This window comes from Mastigoproctus giganteus, chromosome 12 (assembly GCF_048544385.1).
Source record: "Mastigoproctus giganteus isolate SK-2022 chromosome 12, ASM4854438v1, whole genome shotgun sequence".
NCBI lineage: Eukaryota > Metazoa > Arthropoda > Arachnida > Uropygi > Thelyphonidae > Mastigoproctus > Mastigoproctus giganteus.
The window spans coordinates 160,709,822-160,733,867 of record NC_143586.1 but is presented as its reverse complement, the minus strand read 5'-3'; the positions used below and the strand labels follow the sequence as shown (position 1 = coordinate 160,733,867).

At 39.6% G+C, this 24,046-nt stretch overlaps 1 protein-coding gene across 1 annotated transcript in view; it reads right to left on the bottom strand.

The window, feature by feature from the left end:
• Nucleotides 1-24,046, bottom strand: part of LOC150077546 (leucine-rich repeat-containing protein 42-like) — a 106,764-nt gene that overhangs the window by 19,672 nt on the left and 63,046 nt on the right. The window contains exon 4 of the mRNA XM_090385938.1: nt 11,463-11,625. Coding sequence (XP_090242064.1) covers nt 11,463-11,625 — 163 coding nt within the window. The remainder of the gene's footprint in view (nt 1-11,462; nt 11,626-24,046) is intronic.

Sequence of the window (24,046 nt, the reverse complement as noted above, 5' to 3'; positions counted from 1 at the left end):
AAATGACTGTGTCCTATGCGGGTCCGGGCAAGAACAACTTCCTCCTTACGATTCCTGCGCAGACTAGACTGCCACGGTTCAATTACAGGTTTTATATGATATAACTTATTCGCAGTCTGTCTATTCCACGAATCCTGCCATTGGGAATGTATCTTTTGATGTATTATTTGCCTGTAGTCTGTATAGGGGACTAACAGGCAGTGGTCATTATTGGGAATTGCTGATTTGGCTGCGGCGTCAGCCAAATCATTTCCCCTAATCCCAATGTGGCTAGGAATCCAGCAGAAGCGGATATCATATTCACGTTCATGGAGAACGTGAATCTTCTGCTGAATGCTAGACAGAACTGGATGAGAATTATATCTCACAGATATTAAAGCCTGTAACACGCTGAGAGCGTCGGTATACAAAATGAACCGTTGGTATTGGCATTCACTAATGTGATCCAAGGCTAACTCTATAGCGTGCAGCTCTGCAGTAAATATGCTGCATTCAGAGGGAATCTGCTCCGATGTAGTGCTGTCTGTAAAGACAGCAGCAGATCCCACATATGATTCTGACTTCGACCCGTCTGTGTAGACTGGCGCGAAGTCAGAATGTTCAGCTCGGTGTGCTGAAAAAAGCTGCAGGTAGACAGACGATGGAGTGTCCGACTTTCCCCAATTTCGAAGGGACAAGTCACATGCCGGGACATGAGCATGCCAGGGTGGAAGGGGTTGCTTTGGTGTTTGGGCAACCCTGTCTACCTTTATATTAAGTTCTTTGAGTAGCTCTTGGACACGAATACCAAAAGGACGATTGGCAGTCTTACGGGTGTTGTACAAATTTTCCCATCGTGGCTCAAAAACGGTTAGCCACGTAGGGTGGTCTGGCAGGGATTTCAGTTTTAGAGCGTAGTTTAGAGACAACTGCTTACGTCGAAGCAATAATGGCGGTTCGTTTGCTTCGACGTATAAGCTCTGGACAGGAGATGTGCGATATGCTCCAATAGCGGTACGGAGAGCCAGATGATGGACAGGATCGAGCCAACGAAGTACACTGTCTCTGGCCGAATTGTATACCAGGGACCCGTAATCCAGTCTGGATCGTACAAGTGCACGATAGATGCGTAGTAGGGTGCATCGATCCGCACCCCAAGATGTTGAGGAAAGAGAGCGCAGAATATTTAGCCCTCTTGTGCACTTTGTGCGGAGTTGACGGATGTGATCCAGAAAGGTCAGCTTTTTATCGAATACGAGTCCCAAGAATTTTGTGTCCGCTGCTATTGGAATTACATTTTGTCCGAGCTTTAATTCAGGCTCAGGATGAAGATTATGCTTACGACAAAAGTGTACGCAAACGGTCTTCTCCGGCGAGAACCTGAAGCCATTAGCAAGAGCCCAGGAGTTGAGGCGATCAATAGCTTTCTGCAGTTGTCTTTCAATAACCCTCATGTTGCATGACTGACAAAATATGCTAAAGTCATCAACATAGAGGGCACAGTTTACAGTTGGAGGAAGTTGTTCTGTGATGGAATTCACTTTGATGGCAAAAAGCGTGACACTTAATACTGATCCTTGTGGTACTCCCTCCTCTTGGCTGAAGGAACGAGAGAGTGAGGATCCCACACGAACTTGGAAAGATCGATTGGCTAAAAAGTTTTTAATAAAAATGGGGAGTTGCCCCCTAAGGCCAAGGCTATGCAGATCTTTTAAGATGCCAAATCTCCAAGTTGTGTCATACGCTTTCTCCATGTCAAAGAACACCGACACCAAGTGTTCACGTTTTAGGAAAGCATCCCGGATGGATGCTTCCAATCTAATAAGATGGTCCAAAGTGGACCGGTTCCTTCGGAAGCCGCACTGTATGTTGGAGAGAAGGTCATTTGATTCTAAGTACCATATTAAACGAGAATTAACCATTCTCTCCAGGATTTTGCACAGACAGCTAGTCAGAGCAATAGGACGATAGTTGGTGGTGACTTTTGGATCCTTTCCTGGCTTAGGGAAGGCAAGAACGATTGCCTTTCTCCAGGAATCCGGAAACTGCCCTTCAGTAAAGATTCTGTTATACAGAAGGAGCAGACAATCCATAGATTTTGGTGAAAGATGTTTAATCATGTCATAATGGATGCCATCTGGTCCAACAGCACTTGCTTTGGAAAGAGCGAGGGCTCTTTTCAGTTCCTGAATAGTAAAATCCCCGTTGTAGGGATAGAGGCCCTTGGACTTAAAATTAAGTGCTTCTCTTTCCAGTTTATGTTTCAGGACCAGGAACTCTGGGGAGTACGAGGATGTTGCGGAGATGTTAGAGAATGTTTCCCCAAGAGCATTGGCTATTGCAGTTGGATCTGCAACAGCGCATCCATTATAATCTAAGATTGAAGAAGGGTGGGATGTATATTTTCCCTTCATTTTCCGGATTTTATCCCAGACTACCTTAGAGTTGGTAGACTGGTTAATAGATGATGTAAAACGGATCCACGATTCCTTTTGGCTCTGACGACGGATGTAGCGTGCTTTGGCTCGTGCACGTTTGAAGGCTATAAGGTTGTTCGTGGTAGGATATCGGCGAAATATCCCCCACGCTTTGTTTTGAGCCTTTTTTGCTGCTGTGCATTGTGAATTCCACCAAGGTTTGGGAAATGGTGGAAACCGGGCTGATGTTTTTGGGACAGCATTAGCAGCTGCGTGGACAATGATTTCTGTGATGTACGTTACTGCGTCATTGATAGGCTCCTGACTGACTGTACTGAGGTCAAAATTTGCCTGATGTTGGAAGGCATTCCAGTCAGCCTGATCAAACTTCCACCGTGGTAACCTAAAAGGAAGACACGGTCTCCCACTGTGTAACAAGGTTATCACAGGGAAGTGATCACTTCCGTATGGATTCTCCTCCACTTCCCAGGTGAGTGAAGGGAGTAGAGAAGGGGAGCAGATAGAGAGATCAATGGCAGAAAAAGTACGGGTAGGCATATGGAAGAAGGTGTTTGTTCCAGTATTTAGAAGGGAAAGGTCATTGTCATTGAGCATACGCTCTATGACTCGTCCCCTTCCGTTGATGTTAGCACTACCCCACAGGGTGTTATGTCCGTTAAAATCCCCGAGAAGTAAGAAAGGGGGAGGCAACTGCGTTACAAGATCATCAAGGTCTTCCTGGGAGATGTCAGTCCCAGGTGGCAAATAAATCGAGCAGACCGTTATTAAAAATCCCACTGTAAGGCGAATTGCAACAGCCTCTATGCTGGTTGTAATTAGCAAGGGCTGAACTGGGGTCTGATTACCCACAAGGATAGCCACTCCTCCATGAGCAGGACCATCCGCAATTCTATCCTTACGAAAGATTGTGATGTTATGCAGGGTGGGATCATCATTTGCCTTTAGATAAGTCTCCTGCAAGCAAAAGCAAACTGGCTCGTGCTTTTGCAGGAGGGCCTTGATGTCATCAGTATTTCGCCGGAATCCACGACAATTCCATTGTAGGAATTTAGCCATTATTTTGGCTTGGTGGGTCCATCAGGCGGCTTCCGAGGTGCTGAGGGCTTACTTTTATCAGTCTTGGCTTTGTCTTTTTTGGGGAAGAATGGACGATGTCCCGTGTCCATTTCTTCCTCCGCAAAGAGTTCCAAGACTGATTCATCCTGTACCTCCTTGTTCTCTACATCCATTCTTTCTGTTGTTACTTCAGGCTCTTTACCACTTGGTTTTGGTAGTGGTGGAGCACTAGGAGGTACGGATATAGGAGTGGCAACTGACTGTGTTTTTTTGGTGGGCTTTTGAGAACTCAATAAATAGCGTGCAATCGGGGTGAATGACTCTCTTGGTGGTATAGTCATCTCAGTTTGTGTCCCGATAGTGCTCTTAGCAGAAACCTTCTGGGCATATGAAGGTTTCCCGCTATTTACTGGTTGGATACGTTTTCTGGCCTCTGGGTAGGAAATATTCAGCTCTGTTTTTAGTTTTTGGATTTCTTTTTCGTCTTTCCACCGCTGGCATGCTCTTGAATAGGCGGGGTGCTCACCTTGGCAGTTAACACAGGCGGGTTTTGGAGCTGTACATTCCTTGCTCTCGTGGTCTTTAACACCACATCGAGCACAGGCAGGGTTACCACGACAAGATGTTTGTGAGTGGCCGTATTTTTGGCATCTAAAACACCGCAGTGGGTTTGGGATATAAATCCTCACTGGGCAGTTTAGATAACCTGCCTTGATGGAATTTGGAGGCCGTGGGGTGTTAAACGTGAGGATGAGAACTCGGGTAGGGACGAGATTCCCATCCTTCCGTATCGATATTCTCTTTACAGCTGTCACTCCTTGGTCTTTCAATTCAGAGCAGATCTCTTCTTCAGAAACATGAAGAAGGTCCCACTCTGATATGACACCACGTGAAGAATTTAGAGTTTTGTGAGGGGTTACGATGATAGGTATTCCCCCTATGGATGTAGCCTTTATGATTTTTTCCGCTTGCTTGGTGGTAGAAGCTTCGACCAAAAGGTCGCCAGAACGCAGTCTTTTTACAGATTTTGGTGAACCTGCCAACCCTTCTAATCCTTTCTGGATGAAGAAGGGTGACATCTTTCCAATGGACTGCTCTCCGGTGGAATGGAGAATGAGGAAAAGCGGTGTCACTAATGGTGGTGATTTATCCTCAGTTCTGGCTCGTTTTGCAGAGGTGTTATCTGCGTCATCATCTCGATTAGGTAGGGGCCTTGTTGGGGCCCCAGAAGAAAGGGGATTTGAATTACTCATGAGAGTAAAGAAAAATGTCTGATGCCTAAGTACCTCACCCACCACGGAGCCCTACGAGGGGGCGCCCACTCGTGAACTAGCAGGTACTGCGTACACGAATGGGACGCCGAGTTCGCTTAGAACACCATACCCACGTTACCAATAAGTCTTTATCCCGTCCCAGGACCATAGGGAGGGAGACTTATTGGAACGCAGTTGACCCTAGCAGTATAATACCACCCGCCGATTGATCCCAGTCGAGCCGGTCCGGGACCACCCGTCTCGTCGAAGCAGGGGCCAAAGTGGTGTATTAAGGCTGGGCCCCTCAACCACCAGGATCCCCCTTTCCGCTTCCACGGGTCGCGGCGCACGGCTGCACACGCCGGATTCCAATGATGTAACCCTGGAACCAAGGTATGGGCGTTGGATCCCAGTGATGCTAATCTGGAAAACCAGCAGCATCACTGGGAGGTCCCCTCACCACGTACAGGTGCCCACGTCGAGGGGCAAAATACTGCAAAGAGGCATTAAAAGAAGGTGCCTTAACATTAACAGCAATTGAGTTATGAAGGCAGGAATAATAAGAATGAAAACAGAAGACAAACTGGAAGTAAAAAAAAAAAAAAAAAAAATTTTTTTTTTTTCCATGGAAACTGGTTGACAAGTAGCACCATATGGTTGTTTATATGATTAAATATCCTCTGACACTCAGCACCAATATGAGGAATAATTAAAATGCCAAGAATGAGTTTGGATAATTTGTTATATTTCATGCTTCTTTGTGTATTTGTCGGTTCCCTGACAAGAGCCACTATATATAAATTCTTTCATTAGAGAAGAAGAAAGAATTCTTCTCTCTTTCTTTATCTTTAACAATGCCAAGAAGTACTAGAAACTTGCCAACAAAAAATTTCAAATTTGAAAATGATGCACTGCCAACTGAAAAAATCAAATCCATTTTTAAATGGGATTTTATTTGATTTTTAATGGCACATTGACAGCTTAGACCTGCCTTTCTTAATCTTTTTACCCTGGAGGAACCCCTGAAATAATTTTCAGGTCACAGGTAACCCTGCATAAAAATTATTATATCTACAGCTCACAGTACATTAGCGTGATCAGTAAGTTGCAGATATAATAATCCAACAATAATTGTCAAAACTTTTGAGTAGAGAATATTTTTTCATAGACCTGTTTATTTTGGCCAACTTATTAGCCTACTCTTCTAAAGGTAGGCTCAGTAGATTTAATTTAAATAAAAGTTGTAAATTGATTTTAATTAATGTTATTTACAACATGAAAATTTATTGACATTGTTGAAGAGTAAAGCTGCTAAAACCATAAGCCAAAGCATTATGAATAAAAATATAGCCTAGGGCACAATTTTATACAAGACTGAAAAAATATTTTCTTACTGAGTGACATGATCAGGCTCAAATACAGGCCTAGTAATTACAAAATTATTATACATGTGTTGGTTTCTTGATCTCTTTTATAGGCCTATATATGTGTAAAAAGTGTTATTTTTGAAACTAAAAATAAAGAATGAAATTTACCTTGTTAATGTGAAACCTGTGCTTGTTTTTTGCTGCACAAATAGTCAATTCTGGGTCAAACTTGAGATAAGCACACAATGATTTCATCTTCAACTGAAGGTGAAATCATTGTGCTCTACTCAAGCTCGTTACTTGCTTAACAAGCATGAAGAGCAAACAATTGCTTTTCATGCTTGTTAAGCAAGTAAAGCTTGCTCACACATGTAAGAAGTTGAAAACTGCAGCAAAATGTTCATTGCTTTCCTATAAATGGCAGTATACTTTTCTTTCAAAGAAATCCAGAACTTGTTTATGGGTAGATCTGTAAATCTCATCTTGAGTGTACGATCAGACTGCAGCTCAAAGTTCCTTCTCTTCTCTCAAAGTCAAGTCTCTTGCTAAGCAGAAGATTCAGAGAAGGGTTCCCTCACCCAGTCATACACTTGTGTTGAAAGGGAAGGAAAATACTGTTCAATTTTGTTCTACTGTTCTTCCAGGTGGTTTTCAATAAGACTTGAGACTTGCTGATATTCTTCCTCACTCTCAAGCCCAAGCAGCAGTGGAAACATTTCAAGATTTCCTTTTGCAACATGATTTTTCCAAAGATTCAGTTTCCTTTTCAAGTGACAAGAATCTTGTCACTTGAAGTCAAAACATCTTCTCCAGGGCCTTGCAGAGACTTGTTCAATTGTTTCATGTGATGAAAAATGTCTATTAAGTGAACTGATCTTTGTTTAATAAAGTTAACCATTTATGTAGCATCATCCCGAACTTTTTAAATTTATTCTCCAAGAGTTTTTGACACCAGCACCTCTCTGTGAAAAAAGCAGTGTGTTGTGACGACATCAGGATTTTCTTTTTTAACACGACGTGAAACCTCTCATGGAGCCAACCACTGATGGGGCACCATCAGTACAGATGCTAATACAGCTCCTCCAAGACAGACCTTTTGTCTCCAGATACGAAGACAAAACATTAAATATATCTTGGCCTTTGCTTGTTTCGGGCAGCTCTTTGCAGCAGAAAAAGTTTTCTTGAATTTCACCATCATTTACAAATCTTACAAATGCTACAGCATGACATGCTGAGTAGAGAATTGTTGGTGAACTCTGTTGACTCATCAACCTGGATAGAGAAGCTGTTGTTTTTCAGTTTATTACTTTATTACACAAACCTCATCAGCATCATGAGGCATGTCATCAATATGTTGACTTATCGTACTGTTTGAGAGTGGAACTCTTTCAATTTCTCATACTGCATCTTGTCCTAGCATTTTACTCACTATAATTTTATATGCTGGCATTATTAGGTTCTCGCTAATTGTGTGACTTTTCCTTTTCTGGGCAATAAGTTCTGCTACTAAATAACTTGCTTCCTGAGCCTTTTCACTGAATGTGACTTTTTTAACAAAAGCTTTAATCTGTTTGTTTTGAGATTCCAATAACTGTTTAAAATAATCAGCACCTTTACTTGTCATGGCTGTGATTTGTAGTTAAGTGTCTTTTCAATTTTGCTGGAGCCCTTGCTGCATTTGTAAGTTGTTTTCCCACAGACAACGCACAATGGAATAGGACAACTTTGATTACCAGCCGATGTAAAACCTATTGATAAGTAGCTTTCATTGAAAGACTGACTTTTTTGTGTCCCTTGTTGCACTAATGCTGTGAAATGACTCAGAAGATTGTAATTCTTCATCACTAACCTTATCAGAATTGTCCATAGGCCTAGGTCTAGAATTCTCCTCTTCCATCTCATGCCTTGTCTTCAAAAATTGCCACACTGGACTGTCAGACATGTTTGTAAAACACAAAAGCTAAAAAAATATGAAACAATCCACATTTTGCAATGTTTACAACAACAGCAGTTTGGGGAGGTAATTTGGGAGGGAGAGGCTGACATCGTCAGCCTACCGTTTTCCCCTCCATGCAATACAGTGCTCACCAATTATCAACAGCTTCCCCATCTTGCATAAAAAACTGAGAATGGACTGAACCAAATGAACATGGTCCTACTGCACACTGCCATACGGGGCTGAAAGACCCCTAACGAAATTGCTAATGGGGCTGCTTGGTCACTGTGCGTCACTGCGAGCGCTAGCATTGCACAGTGCGCAAAGTTCAAAAAGCGATGTTTATTTTTTTTTCAATCACAATCTCTCGCAGAACCCCTAGCGACATCTCACGGAACCCTGGTTGAGAAAGCCTGGCTTAGACTATAAGGTGACAAGTTGAAAACTTACATCATTTGCCACTTTTAATGCAAATGCTTGTGAGTATGCAAAGTGAGTATTCTACTTTGACAGTTAATCAGGTGGGTTTTGTAGCTGAACAGGATGTAATGCCGTGGTCCTTTGTAATAAGTCGAGCACATGCAAGTGCACCACAACGTCATTTTTAAGTGTTTCTGGCACTCAAAGCATCTTAACGTATTTTGTACATATGGACATGATGTGCTTTATGATAGTCAGCTCTGATTGTATAAGAAAACGTTGGCGAAGTAAATGTAAGGATGGGTTTCTATTGGAGACTAGATTCCGACTCCTATGTACAAATATTTTTTTTACAGCTCTCAATCCTTGGCTCTTTAGTTCTGAACAGGTTTTTCCTCATACACTTCAAACAGATCCCATTTCGAAATTACATCTTGGAATGAGTTCATGTCTTACGGGGTATTACTACGATTAGTATTCTTCAATGGATGTTGTTCGGAGGAACTGCTGTGTGCTCGTCACTTTTGGAATCAGCAAGAATATTGTCAAAATGAAGTCTTTTGGTGAGTTTGCCAGCCCTTCCAAACCCTTCTGGATGAAGAAGGGCATATTTTTCCTACAGGCTTCTCACTAGTGGAGCATATACAATCAAGATCGAGGTGTTGAACCTGATGTATCTTCACAACGAAAAATTTTGTGAAGGCTTTGGAAGTGAACGGTCCTGCATTCACATACTTGCAAGAGAAATTCCCAAGACTTAGTACAGAAAAAAATAAGGCAGACAAATAAGGTCCACAAATAAGGTAAAAAACTTTTCAAAGACAAACTAAATATGCCCTTAGTGATAGTGAGAAATCAGCATGGAAAGCCTTTTGAAATGTTTTGACTGGTTTTCTAGGAAATGTTAAAGCCAGCAACTACAGGCAGCTTGTGGAAGATCTCATTACTTTTTATGGAAAACTGGGGGGAAACATGTCATTGAAGATGCATATCTTGCACTCACAACTGGATTTCTTCCCACCAAACTGTGGCACCATCAGTGACGAAACAAAGATACAAAAGCAAATGGAGTGCTGCCATGTTAGCTGATTATTGTTGGATGGTGAAAAGGGATGCTCCAGAAGCTGAATACAAGAAAAAGACAAAAAGGTCCCATGTTTGATACAGCTACATGTTCATAGCTACATCTTACTGCCATATAAATAAAAAATACATTGTATAAATATAAAAAACTACTTTTTTCAAAAACAAGAGCCAATCTGCCATTTTAAGCACTATTTCCATGTTTAGCACCACAAAAATCTATAAAGTGAACTTACTTTCATGCCTGTAACAAGATATGACCCAAAATTTGTTGTTCAGTATTATTTTTGGTTCTAGAAGGGTTACCTGCCCATAGGTTGGATGGATAGAGTATATCAGCAAAAAATGGTTGGTATGCTGTGGCAGAGTGTTTCTGTTCAAAGCCTTTTAGGTGAATTGTCAGTTGACATGAAATGATTCAGTTTGAGCTTGAAGGCTCTAAAGGTGGTAAACTGAGTCCATGGTCCTGGGGACATGGACTCAGTTTGCCATCCAGGTTACCAACCTCACCACGAGGAGCAGAGCAGTGCTGCTTGGTGGCTAAGCACAGAAGTCAGTACAATTAGTGAAATTTATTGAAAACTAGAGAAAAGTGCTTTCCTTCTTCTGGACTCTCTTCTTAATATTTTTAAGAAAGAGGAGATACTTAACAGAGATTTTAATAACCAACAGAAAAAAAAATCAAGAAAACTGTCACAGCAAAGAAAATTCTCTTTAATCAAGAACTGCTTGGCCATGGAAACAATTAGCACATGGGGCCCATATTGACAATCATTCATATTTTAAGAGTTAGCTATTGATGAATTTTTCCATTACTTACGAAAGAGAGTAGAGGTAAGCAGAGTGGAATGATAGCCAGATGGGAGGAATTTGTCACTCTTTTCAGTAACCAGTTGGATATGAGCAAATTTCCAAATAGAAGGAGCCACTGGCACAGAGAACTTATAAAGGATGCTCAGAAGCACGAGTTTGAAGAACAAGCGGAGAAATGCCACAGGACCTGGAGCTTTCTTGGCATCAAGACTGTTCAGAATTCTTTTAACATCCTTCAGTTGGAAGGTCATAGGAGACACCAATGCAATGTATAAGGTATGGTAGGAGGTGAATTTCCAAAATCGTTGATACAAGAGTTAGACAAAAAATTGTATGCTAGTAAGTCGACTTTGGGTTTAGATGAGGGTCCATTAGAACCATTCAGATTGTGAAGCAGTGAAAGTATAGAAGTGCAGAAGTTTGGCCAACAGCTTTGGAAGATACCAGAATATGTTACTATTTTCATAAGCAAATGAAAAAACTTGCTTATCTTCTTTCAGAAAATAATGAAGTTTTCTACTTTTAGCCTGTTCAAAATCAAGTTTGGAATAATTAATAACTGTTTTTCAATTGTTTTGAGCTTTACTATGTCAGAAAATGAAAGTGGAGATTCAGATATACTACTTTCGTTTTTTGAATAGCCTTAGTACATTAGAGTGAATTGCGGAATAAAGAATTTTAGACCTAAAAAACTTTATTTACTGATGTGATCTGAGCAAATATGTATCAGAAGATTAAAAACAGTAATCAAACCAAAGAAAAGAGGAATACAAATCATACAGCTCATCCCATTTTGAATTCTTGTAAAGCCAAATGACACAAGGCTGAGAGAGACTTCTTAATATTTGCAGCAAAAGCTCAAATATTAAAGGAAATCTCAGAAAAATCTCAGGAAATTAAAGGAAAGGAAATCAATTATCTAGAGGTATGAACTTTTTTTTGTTATTATTAAACTTGAATTTCTAACTGTTTCAAATAAAGTTGCATACTTTTATGATAATCAAACATTTTATTGGCAATGTCTCTATGACTTACAGAACAACAGTGAAATATGAAAATTATTACTGAGACTAAAGACACACAGTAAAACCATAATATATAGAAAAATTTAACTCACATAATCCTGAATGTTTCTTTTTCTTTTCTTTTTTGTGTTCGCAAAAGTTTATCCATTGTTCAATAACACATGAGGCCCACCCAATATTTTTTATGGTAATTTTCTCATGGTTTAGGGACAAAATTAAACCATGTGTCTTCTGCAAGACATTAAGTGATTGTTCCTAAATAAAATTAATAAACGTTAGTTTCTAAAACTCTTCTCTTTAAAATTTGAAAAAAAAAAAAAAAAAAAAAACAGTAAAATAAGCCACCTCAGGGTAAATTTTTGTATAATACAGCTGGTCTTCAATTTTTTTATTATTATTATTTATTATTATTTTTTTTATTGTTAGAGCATTGAAAAACAATACTTGAAAAGATGACTATTATCTTTGTTCCCTCCATTCACTTTCACTGGAGGGAACAAATTATCCATGTGGTAGTAGCACCAGTATAGGTGTTTAAGAGTACAACAATGATCAAGACCAAAATTTGTCTATTCCTATATCATTGTTCTATTGAACATTCAGTGAAATACACCATTCTTTGTTCGTAATAGTAATTTCAATGAATGGCATCGATTTAATTGTATCTCATATTGTAACTACCTTCAAACAAGTTGCCATGTATATGGAGAAGACTATTGTTATTTATTCTCAGTGGATACCACCACCCAGACAGCACTATTTCAAAGTAGTCACAATATGAGATATAATTAAATTTATGCCATTCATTGCAATTTACTATTACGAACAAAGAATGGTGCATTTCACTGAATGTTCAATAGGAAATTTAAAATTTGTAATGAATTATGCCTTGTGCATTTATTTTTACTTAGTGATTATTACCATGTACACCCTTTGTCATCTCTCATATTGTGGAGTTATACTTCATAACTGGGTTGGCATGATTGCAATGTCAGGGTACCTGCACACCCACCCACTGACGATAGGCCAACAAGCCTTGAAATGGTGCCACTGGGTGGTTGTATCTGCTGAGAATAAATAACAATAGTCTTCTCCATTGGTGAAGCATTACTTATTTGAGGTAGTGCAATACATAACTCGTTGTGAAGGTAGTCACAATATGAGATACAATTAAATTGATGCTATTCATTGCAATTTACTATTATGAACAAAGAATGGTGTATTTCAAAATTAATTTTCTGAATGTTCAAAAGTAAATTTAAAATTTGTAATGTATTATGACTTGTGTATTTATTTATACTTAGTAATCATTGTTCTATATAATAGTTTGGCCCAATTTGGCATCACAGGTATTCATATATGTGCATTTGCTTAAGGAAGATAAACAGCTTATGTAAATTTGCACTATTTCCAATAATGTGGTTAAGCAACAAATGTTCTTCCAATCATGGCAAAGGATGTAAAGTAAGAGGGGCTGTTCAATAAAGAAAGAATGATCATAATTTTTTTTTTCACAACCTACCTTTATTAATCATCCATATTTTGATGGTCCATTTAAAGTACCCATCTGATGAAATACACTTACTCCAACATTTCTGCCATTCACCAAAAACACTGTGGAAGCCATATTTTGACATGCATTTGAGAATTGCCTCCGATGTGTTTACAACTTTTGACAACTGGAAACATTTCTTGCACTACTTCTATCAGAATGAGCAGCAGCGGCCTGGAGTGAGGGATGCTGGGGATTTCAGGGACTGATGGCAGTCACCATGAAACAAATAAATACATGGGATGTGTTAGGGTAACTTGCATGTAAACGGATGCTAAAAGTATAGTAAATAACTTTGATGAATTTGAAGTGTTGGTCAAGACATCATCAAAGGCAGATATGGTTGGGTTTTCAGAGACACAGATATTAGGAATGCAGAATTGGAATTTGGGGAGTACAATGTGTACAGAAAGGATAGACAGTATAGAAAGGGAGGAGGGATTATGCTGTTAATTAATAAAAACATAAAATCAAAGGAAGTGCATCCAGTTGACATAGACGTACAGTGCAATGTTGAGTCAGTTTGGTGTGACATAAGCACTGGGAAAGCAAAAATAAGAGTAGGAGTGTGTTATAGGCCTAATGACTCAAATGAGTACAACGAACAATTGTACAGAGAAATAGAGTGGGCTAGTAAATCAGAATATCTTATAATGAGGGATTTTAACTTCCCAGATACTGACTGAAACTTGTGGGTTGGTCACTCACACACTAGCAAGACTTTTGTGGATTTATTGGATGATTGTTTTCTGCAGCAGCATGTTTGAGGCAAACAGAGAGGGCAATACTCTTGATCTGGTTATCAGCAGTGATCATTCATGTATTAAGAATTTGCATATAAAGGAACCACTAGGTGACAGTGATCACAGTGTACTGATGTGGGATTTACTTAAAGATATAATTATCATCAGGGGTAAAGGAAATGGTTTTTGCTTCCGTAAAGGTGACTACAGTGGTACCAGACAGTTTTTAAATTCTGTTGTTGTTGTTGTTGTTGTTGTTGTTCGGTTTAACGACACAAGGGCTACTACGGCCAAATTGTGTCTCCTAATCGTTAATTTACAAAAAACGTATTGCTAGAGAGATTAAATTATATACTTCTGTACAAACCAATATGTTTTAGATATAATAAAAGTTCTTCAATATTTGCTTCATTTCCTAAGATGCGAGATAAATCAGGTGATATATTCAATTTAGAGAGAGACTGAAAAGTGTTTGACCGGATGGTTGAATGCAAGGGACAATCAACCAGAAAATGACGGACTGTAAGTTGCGTCTGACAGGATGAGCACTGTGGTGGACTTTCTCCAAATAATAGGAAGAGATGAGTATGGTGAGTGTGTCCAATTCTCAGTCTTGCCAGTACTACTTCCTCTCGTCTGTTTCTTCGGAAGCCAGACAGCCACAGCTTTGGGTCTTCTTTTATTTGGTATAGTTTATTGTTTTTGTCACTTTTCCAGGTCTGTGACCATTTATTGTAGCAGGCTTTGCGTATGACAGACTTAAAATCAGAGAAAGGAACCTGAGGATGTTGTGAGAGAGCGGTTTCCGGATGTTTAGCGGCAAAGTCAGCACTTTCATTTCCCGGAATGCCTGAGTGGCCAGGGATCCAGCAAAATCTGACTGACTGATTGGACACACTGCAAACGAATAGCTGGGAATGAATCTGTTGCAATGTAGGGTGAGAAATGGAGGAATTCTTCCTTATGGCAGAGACAGCACTAAGAGAATCTGTGTAAATTATGGCAGATGAGATGGAAAGCTCAATTATCTTATTAAGCGCTAACTTAATGGCATATAATTCGGCTGTGAAGACGCTGCAGGCAAGCGGTAGTGTGGCTGAAATTGTACATAAAGGGAAAACTGCAGCAGCACCTACCGTACTCTCAGTTTTGGAACCATCCGTATAAATTTTACAGGCATGGTTGTTCATAGCATGAGCTGAATGTAACTGTCTGATATTGCAGGAAGGTATATTTTTCCCCCACTGGAGGAAGTATGTATCTTGAGAGACAGACACATATGTCCAAGGAGCAACAGGTGTAGTTGTGTCTTGGAAAATTTCATTTAAATTGATATTCCAAGTCTGAACAATCTCTTTTATCCTGATAGATGCGGGTCTATTTTCATTTGGTTTGCTCTCATAGAAGGCGTCCCAATGAGTATTATAGAGATACTCCCAACTTGGGTGCGATGGTAGATTCTGGATCTTAGCAGCGTAGCGAAGCAATAGTGTTTTTCTACGCAGATGTAATGGGGGATCATGCGCTTCAATATATAGACTTTGGATAGGAGAAGTCCTGAAAGCTCCCAGCGCAGTCCTCAGAGCACTGTGGTGGATCATATTTAGCCGTTTTAAAGTAGTGCTCCTGGCAGAGTCGTACACTGGACAACCATAATCTAATCGTGAACGGATTAAACTTCTATAAAGATGCAACAAAGTACAGCGATCAGCTCCCCATGACATAGATGAGACCGAACGAAGTATATTTAAATGCTTTAAACAAGAAGTTCTCAAATAACTGATGTGAGCTTGGAAATTTAGTTTGCGGTCTAGTAATAGTCCAAGAAATTTAACGGTATTAACAATTGGGATTGGAGTATTGTTTATTTGTAGTTCAGGTTCCGGATGGAGAGCTCGCTTCTTGCAAAAGTGAGTGACAGTGCATTTCTTTTCTGACAATCTGTAACCGTTCCGTGAAGTCCAGGCCTCTATTTTGGTTATGGCTAGTTGTAGCTGCCGTTCAATGGTATTCATACTTTGAGATTGACAGGAAATGGTAAGATCATCTGCATACATATAAGTTTGAACAGTTTTTGGGATATCTCGTGTCATTGTGCTAACTCGGATTGAAAACAGTGTTGGACTGAGTATTGATCCCTGCGGAACTCCCTCTTCCTGTATGTGAGATGTAGAGAGGACGTTTTTGTATCGGACTTGAAAAGAGCGCAATTGCAGGAAATTTTGAATTGTTTCCGGCAAATGGCCCCGAAGCCCCAGATGGTAAAGGTCCCTAATAATACCATGACGCCATGTTGTATCAAATGCCTTTTCAAGATCTAAATTGACCATGACTAGATGTTGTTTCATGACAAAGGCATTGCGGATATGAGATTCGGCTTTGATAAGCACGTCCAGTGTTGATCTATTTTTCCGAAAGCCATATTGTTGTTCTGGAAGGAGATTCTCTGATTGCAGGATGTAGGTGAGCCTAGTATGAACCATCCTTTCGAACGTTTTTCCCATGCAGCTCGTAAGAGATATTGGCCTGTAATTTTCAACACAGGAAGGATCTTTTCCTGGTTTTGGTAAGGCGATAACGAACGAATGGCGCCATGAAGAAGGATAGGCATTTTCGGTGAAGATCCGATTATAAAAAATTAATAGAGTTCTCAAGTCTTCATCAAGTAAATGCTTTAGCATAATGTAATGAACTCCATCTGGACCTGCAGCGCTATTGGAAGATCTGTTTAATGATTCTTGAAGTTCTATTAATGTAAACGGTTGGTTGTACGGCAGTGAGCGGCGCGTGAAGAAGTTGATTTTATATCGTTCCGCACCTGCTTTGATGTTCTGGAAGGTGGACGCATAGGTGGCAGAAGCTGATATTTTTGCAAATGATTCTGCTAATGCATTTGCAACTTCTTCAGGAGTAGAAATGTCTTTCCCTCTCCAATGAAGTATCGGAGAGGGCAGCCGAGTAAATTTGCCATTTAATGCCTGTATTCTTTTCCAGATGACTCGTGTATCCGTGTCTTTGGTAATGGTTGAGGCAAAAGCAATCCAAGAATCCCGTTTCGCTTTCCGCCTAACTTGTCTAGCTTTCGCTTTGAGTTTTTTATAAGCAATTAGGTTACTAGTGGTGGGATACTTACGGAAATTATTCCAAGCACGGTTTTTTTCCTGTTTGGCAATTGAACACTCTGTATTCCACCAGTTATTTCTGTGTTTGTGATAAGGCGTGGATTTTGGAATGGAACCTTTAGCTGCAGTGAGAATCTGATTGATTATATAAGTATTTACTTCATCAATATGTTGCCTTTGAACATAACATCTGTCTAAGAGTATTTTTGCAGAATACCCTCCCCAGTTTGCCTTTTTAAACTGCCAGTTGGATCGTTGAACAGGATTCGGAGTTACTCTTGTTTGTAGTGAGCAAATAATTGGAAAGTGATCACTGTTAAAGGGATCGGTTAAAACTGACCATGTCATGATTGGAAAGATAGATGGTGAACAAATTGACAAGTCTATTGCAGAAACAGATCCTGTTGCTAGGTGTATGTAAGTAGGAGATCCAGAATTTAATAAATTAAGATCATTATTGTTCATGAATTCCTCCATCAATTTGCCTCTTCTATCCATTGTAGTAGACCCCCACAATGGATGATGTCCATTAAAGTCACCAAAGAGACAAATTGGAGTTGGGAGTTGTGAAATCAGGCTGTCAAGTTCTGAATGCGGAAATGGTAGAGATGGTGAAATATAGATGGAAACAAGGGTAACTGAAATACCAACTGCAATACGAGCTGCGACAACTTCTAAAGTGGTTCTCAATTGGATCGGCCTGGATGGAATGTCGGAGTTAACAAGAATAGCTACTCCGCCACGAGCAGGAGAGTTTGCACTCCTATCTCGTCTGTACATCACATAATTTGAAAATTTTGGTGAAATTTGGGGTGACAAGAAAGTTTCCTGTAGGCATACACCTATGGGATTGAATTGAGCTAGTAAATCCCTTAAGTCATCAGAATGACTACTTAGTCCTCTGCAGTTCCATTGTATGATGTTATACATTATTTAGATTTAGCTGAGGATGATTCGTCTGACTGTTTTTTGTTCGTGGGACATTTCTTCCGGTCTTTTTTTGGGAATGTGGGGCGTCCAATATCCATGGTGTCATCTGCATGGAGTTCTAGAATGGGCTCCTCGTTACTTAGCAGCTCATCTACATCCATATTATTGGTAGGCGATTCCATTTTTTTTGAGACTGAGTGAGATTTTAATTGTTCTTTTTCAACTGAGACTAATGGGGTATGAGTAGGAATACTGATTGGAGTATTTGTGGCTTCGCTAGTTTTTTTCGGAGGATTATCTTTTTTAGAGGTTGAAAGTGTAACTTTAAGCCAATTCGCTAGAGAGGTATTAGGCGGAACTGATACATCCGTTTGAGCTGCAGTAGAAACAAAGTTTCTAGTTCGAGCGGCATAAGAACGACCACTAGGCATGGTCGACATAACTTGTCTACGTGCCTCAGGAAACGTGACTTTATTTTCAATTTTGTATTTTTGTATTTTCTTTCCTGTTATCCATAGCTCACAAGTTTTGGAAAAGGCTGGATGGCTTCCTTTGCAATTTGGACAAACAGGAGTTTTGACTGAACAATCCGCTTGGGTGTGTTCTTTAGAGCCACAGATGGGACATGTGGCTTCCCCGCGACAAGCCTGCTGGGAATGGCCGTATTTCTGACATTTAAAGCAACGAACAGGATTCGGGATGTATGGTCGAATCCGGCAGTTTAAATAACCAGCTTTAATTGAGGATGGTAAGTCTGGAGTGCTAAATGTCAGAATGATGGATCTTGTTGGAGTAAGATTTCCATCTTTTTTCGTCATGATCCGTTTTACATTTACTACTTTCTGACTGCTGAGTTCTTGGAGTAGCTCTTCTTCGGAGACTGTAATTAGGTCCCACTCGCTGATGACACCTTTTGATGAATTTAGAGTTTTGTGGGGAGTAATTTCTACTGTCAACCCACCAAATGTTGTTGTTTTTAACAGCCGCTCAGAATGTTTAGAGGTGGCTGTTTCAATCAGAAGGTCTCCGGATTGCAGTCTTTTAACCATTTTTGGTGATCCAGCAATTGACTCCAAGATTTTCTGAATTAAGAATGGTGACAACTTACCCACAGGTTGGGCAGATAGGGAATGGATCACCAGGAAGTTTGGGCAATCGTCATGACATTCTGCTTCTCTTCGCAGTCTTTTAGGTTGACTTGAGTCATGGTCAGGTTTAGAATCTTCCGCTCTTGAGCTCAAAGGCTCTAAGTTTGGATAATGATTTTTATCCATGATCGCTCCTTTTTGCCCTGGGGGTTTGCCTTTACCACCCAGGTTACCGGCCCCGCCACGGGGAGGCAGGAGCAGTGCCGCTTGGTGGCCAAGCGTAGAGTTAGTAAGTTAGTACGGCTAGCTAAATTAAAGAAAAAGGTACTTGCCTTCTTCTGGGCTCTCTTCTTAGTGTTTTTAAGTAAGTAGAGCTACTTAACAGAAAATTTTAATTCTAAGAGAAAAACAAGGAAAACTCTGTCACTTGGAGGAAAATCGCTTTATACACACGCAAGAATCGCTTGGCCACGGAAACGCTTGGCACCCGGGGCCTTTAAATTCTGTACAGTGGGACCAACTGATGATGTTACCAACAGCAAATTCTAAGTGGGAGAAATTCAATAAATTAATCGTGGAAGCTACTAGATTTTTTATTTCTATTAAGAAATATTGTTCAAGGTTTTGGCCTAAATGGTTGTCAAATGAACTAATGAGACTCGTGGCACAGAAGAAAAATGCATGAGATGCATATAAATTATCAGCCACAGAAACCTATGGCAGATATAAGCTATGCTGTAATCAAGTCACAAAGGAGATTAGGCAAGCGAAGGCAGATTACAAGAGATCTGTGGCAAAAGATGCTAAGAAAAACAGCAAGGATTTCTTTATTTATATAAACTCTAAAAGGATGGTGATGAATCTGATTGGTCCACTCGATATCAATGGTTTAACTGTAGAAGATCATTCTCAGATAGCTGCCGAACTAAATGAGTATTTTGCAACTACATTCAGGAGAGGGCCAGATGTTTATCAAACTCTAACAGGGAGTTAAATGATTTTGTAATAACTGAGAGCAAAGTGGAGAAGAAATTGTTGAAGTTAAACATAAGAAAGGCACCTGGGGTGGGTGGGATCTATTCAGTTATATTAAAGGAGGTGGTAAAGGAACTAAGCAAACCCATAGCCATAATTATGAGAACATCCTTGGACTCGGGAAGTTCCCATGGACTGGAGATGTGCAAATGTATCCCTAATTCACATGAGGTGACACGAGTAATTATAGACCAGTTAGTTTAACTTCTGTTCCAGGTAAAATAACGGAGTCACTTGTTAAAGATGCATTGCAAGATTATCTAGACAGGATCATCTGCAGCAATAATTCAGACACAGCATGAGTTTGTTAATGGAAAGTCTTGTCTGACAAATTTGATTGGATACCTTGATGTGGTTACAAAGGAACTGGATGCATAAAATAATTTTGATATCATATACTTGGATTTCAGGAAAGCTTTTGACACTGTTGTGCATGGAAGACTACTGTACAAATTTGAGAAGAATGGTATTAAGGGTAAGTTGCTACAATGGATAAAAGGGCGGTTGAGTGGGAGAAGACAGAGGGTGGTAATCAATGGATACTGCTCTTCGTGGACTAATGTTATTAGTGGAGTCCCACAAGGTTCAGTGTTGGGCCTACTGTTGTTTTGTATATTTATCAATGATATTGATGAAGGTATATCAGGCTTAGTGTAGAAAATTGCAGATGATACAAAGGTTGGCTGAGTTGTTAATGACAGTAATGGCAGTGTGCTACTGCAACAGAATCTAGAAAAGTTGAGCAGATGGGCTACGAACCTAAGGGGGCATAAATTCAAATTGAGGAAAGACAGTTGTAGAATAGATGTGCGGAAACTGAAGTTTAACATTGACAAATGCAAAGTACTGCATATGGGTAGAAGTAACCCTGAGAGGAATGTACCAACTGTGTGGTACTATGCTTAGGGTGGTAGAAAATGAAAAAAAACTGGAAGTAATTGTGCAGTCAGATATGAAGTTTTCTGAGCAATGCAGACAGGGTGGAAGAGCAGGTCATGGGGTTTACTTATGGAGCAGGCCAACGATATACAGGAATTTTGCTTGCAGGGAAAAGGAGGTGATTATCACTTTTTATAAGGCAATGGTTATGCCACACCTTGAGTAATGCATACAGGTCTGGAGGCCTCATTTTTGAAAGGATGTAGATTTGCTTGAGCGTGTACAGAGAAGGGCAACAAGATTGGTGAGGGGAATGAAGGGATCCACTTCCCAAGAGAGGCTTAAGTTCTGCAAATTGCAGTAGCTGGAGTATAAGGCCCCTGCGAGGTGATCTGATTGAGGTGTATAAGGCCTTGAATGGGTTGAGCATGCTGAATTCTGATGGGATTCTTCCACTTGCTCAGATTATGAACCAAAGGGGGCATAAATTCAAATTGAGGAAAGACAGTTGTACAATAGATGTGCGAAAATTTGCCTTTAGCCAGTGGGTGGTTAATTGCTGGAACAAACTTCCATCTGTAATTGTGGAAGTTGATAGCTTAAATTAATTCAAGGAGGAACTGGACAAACTTTTAGAGGGAATGGTTGTGTGAATTTTTTTTTTTTTTTGGCTAATGCTACATAAGCTCAAATGCTTGCTTTCTTGCATCACATGCCTCTATTACTATTTTCCTTGCAGCTCACAGGATGCAAGGTCAGGGCCAGAGAATGGATGAGGAACACATTTAGTGTTAATGCTGGCTAAGTACTTGATGACAGTATGATCAATGTGTGGTCTTGCATTGTCATGATGAAGCATCCACCCACCTGTGTGCAGTTGTGATTGTTTGCAACAAATGTGATCCCACAAAGTGTGCAGTACATTTATGTAGTAACATCCCATAATAGTCATATGATGTGGTGGTAGATGCTGGTAAACCATTCCTTGAATGTCAAAAAAAAAGATGCCCTAACCTTTGATTTTTTCGGGGATGGCAATGATACAGACTTTCAAACAGAGCTTTGTTGTTTACTCTCTCTGGATTGAAATGATGAAGCCATGTGTCATCTGCCATTATCACCTTGTGCAGAATCTCATCATCTTCCGTAACTGACCGTAGCAGCTCCTAATGAACCACCAGTGTGCATGAGTCAACTGTGCAGTTGCTATGTGATACAGCTTGGTTTGGTTTGGTCTTAAATTCCACAGCTCAACGAGAAATAACAAGCAGTATGGTTGCTCATGAAAAATTAATGTCATTCTTTATTGAACACACCTCAAAATTTCTTTATTTTTATTAATTATTTTTTATATTAATTAATTATTTCTTTAATTCTATTAATTGTTTTTTCTGATATGGGAATAATACATACAATTTAAGAGTTGTGTAAGCAACTGTTAGATTTTATGTATTGTTGTGTACAGACCCCTTTTTTTTTAAACATCAATTCTAAGCATCTGTGTGCCAAAAAATTAGTTGGTAATTTTTTGGCCCTATGTTTGGCTGCATGATCTGCACTCTCATTACTGTAATACTGGCATGACCTGGGATCCAGCAAAACCTCACTGAATGATTGTTATCTCATAGATAATTTAAACAGTAATGGATTTGTTTTTATGATGGGATGTGAGATTGAAATTTTAGTGTCTAATTCAAACACTGATGGAATTAGTGTATTCATACTGCTTGCATTATGAAAGGTGTTAATATTCTCTAAGACTATTTAATTGTGTATAACTCTGCAGTATAACTGCTACATTCAACTGGTATTGAGATGGTAATTGAAAAAGAAAAGACAGCTGTAGCACCAATGGCAGAGTCTGTTTTTAAACAATCTGTATATATTAGGTAGCTTTGAGCATTGTTAAGGACATGTATTTTATGAAGTTATTTAATATTTTTAACTGACAGAAATTTCCTTCCCTATTGTTGAAAACAGGTATCACAGAGAGGGAAATTAACAGACAGAGTGGTCAGATACATTGGTCTCTATCATTCCAGCTCATCCTATATGAGCATTTTTCAGCCCTTTCCAGTCTTGAAAAGTAGTGGTCAATTTTCAGCCAAACCTCAAAGCCTTCAGGAAGGATTTGAGAGCAGGCTGCATGATTGAGGAGCAGCATTTTCCTTCTAAGGTGAGGTGGAGGATCATATGCCTTTTCATAGAGATTCTCAGCAGGAGATGTTCTAAATGTCCCGAGAGTAGTGCAATGGGCACTGTGTTGACTAGTATTAAGTCTGCTCAGCACAAGTTTTCCTAGCTGAGTTACAGACAATACCAGATATGAGCACGATAGAAAGGTAGATAAATATCAGCACCCCATGTCATGGCAGAAATGGCTCTGAGTATGTTAAGTTTCTTCAAACAGACAATTTGGAGGGATGTTAAATGTGTGAAACAAAGTTAAGTGTGGTGTCCAACATTAACCTAGGAAATGAAAATTACTCACAAGTAAGCTGGGGGATTAACACGAGAAGCAATACCGCTGTCCACATGCTGTTATTGTATGCACTCTCATTAACTTACATAGTTCATTTAGTCTACCTGTAGCTGCTGGTCCCAGGTAAGCATGTCACCTGCATTCTACGTGTGTGAACCCTAAGAAGGCAGCCTGATGGCATCTCTCAATCACAAATATTGTTGCTGTTAGTGGTAATTAGTTTGTACACCTCAAAAATAAGGAGTTTCCAGTTTTCTTAAAGTAAAGGACAGGGACATTTGCAAATTACATTCGCTTTGGCAAAATAAGGAGTTTGCTCAAAGTAAATGACAGAGACATCCATTGGCCTACAGCTTATCTTAGTAAAATAAGAAGCATAGATAAAGCTATTTATATATACTTAAGGAGTATTGAGTGTTGCGATTAAAGTTCGTGCAACTGATGAAAGACTAGAAAAAAAAGTCCATAACAATATGGAATATATGTCACATAAACAGGTAACCCTTATATTGGTTTGTTTAAGATATTGGTGTGTGTTGGGAAGCATGTTACTTTGGAAATGACCAAAATTACTAAATCTAGCAATAACAGCCTGGAACGATGTTCAAAGCAGGTTTTTTTTTTTTTTTTTTTTTTAAGTGAAATAAAATTCGCAGCCTTCCTACAAGTCCAGGGTCCTGAGCTGGATATCATCATTCTTCTCTTTCTTGATGATTCCTTTCTACTTCTCTCTCTCACGTTAACTCGTGAATTTTTTTTTTGGCTGGTGCAGTATAAGCCTCAGGCTTCCTTGCACCATTTGTCTAATAATAATAATAAAAAAAGAATCAAGTGATATTTTAATG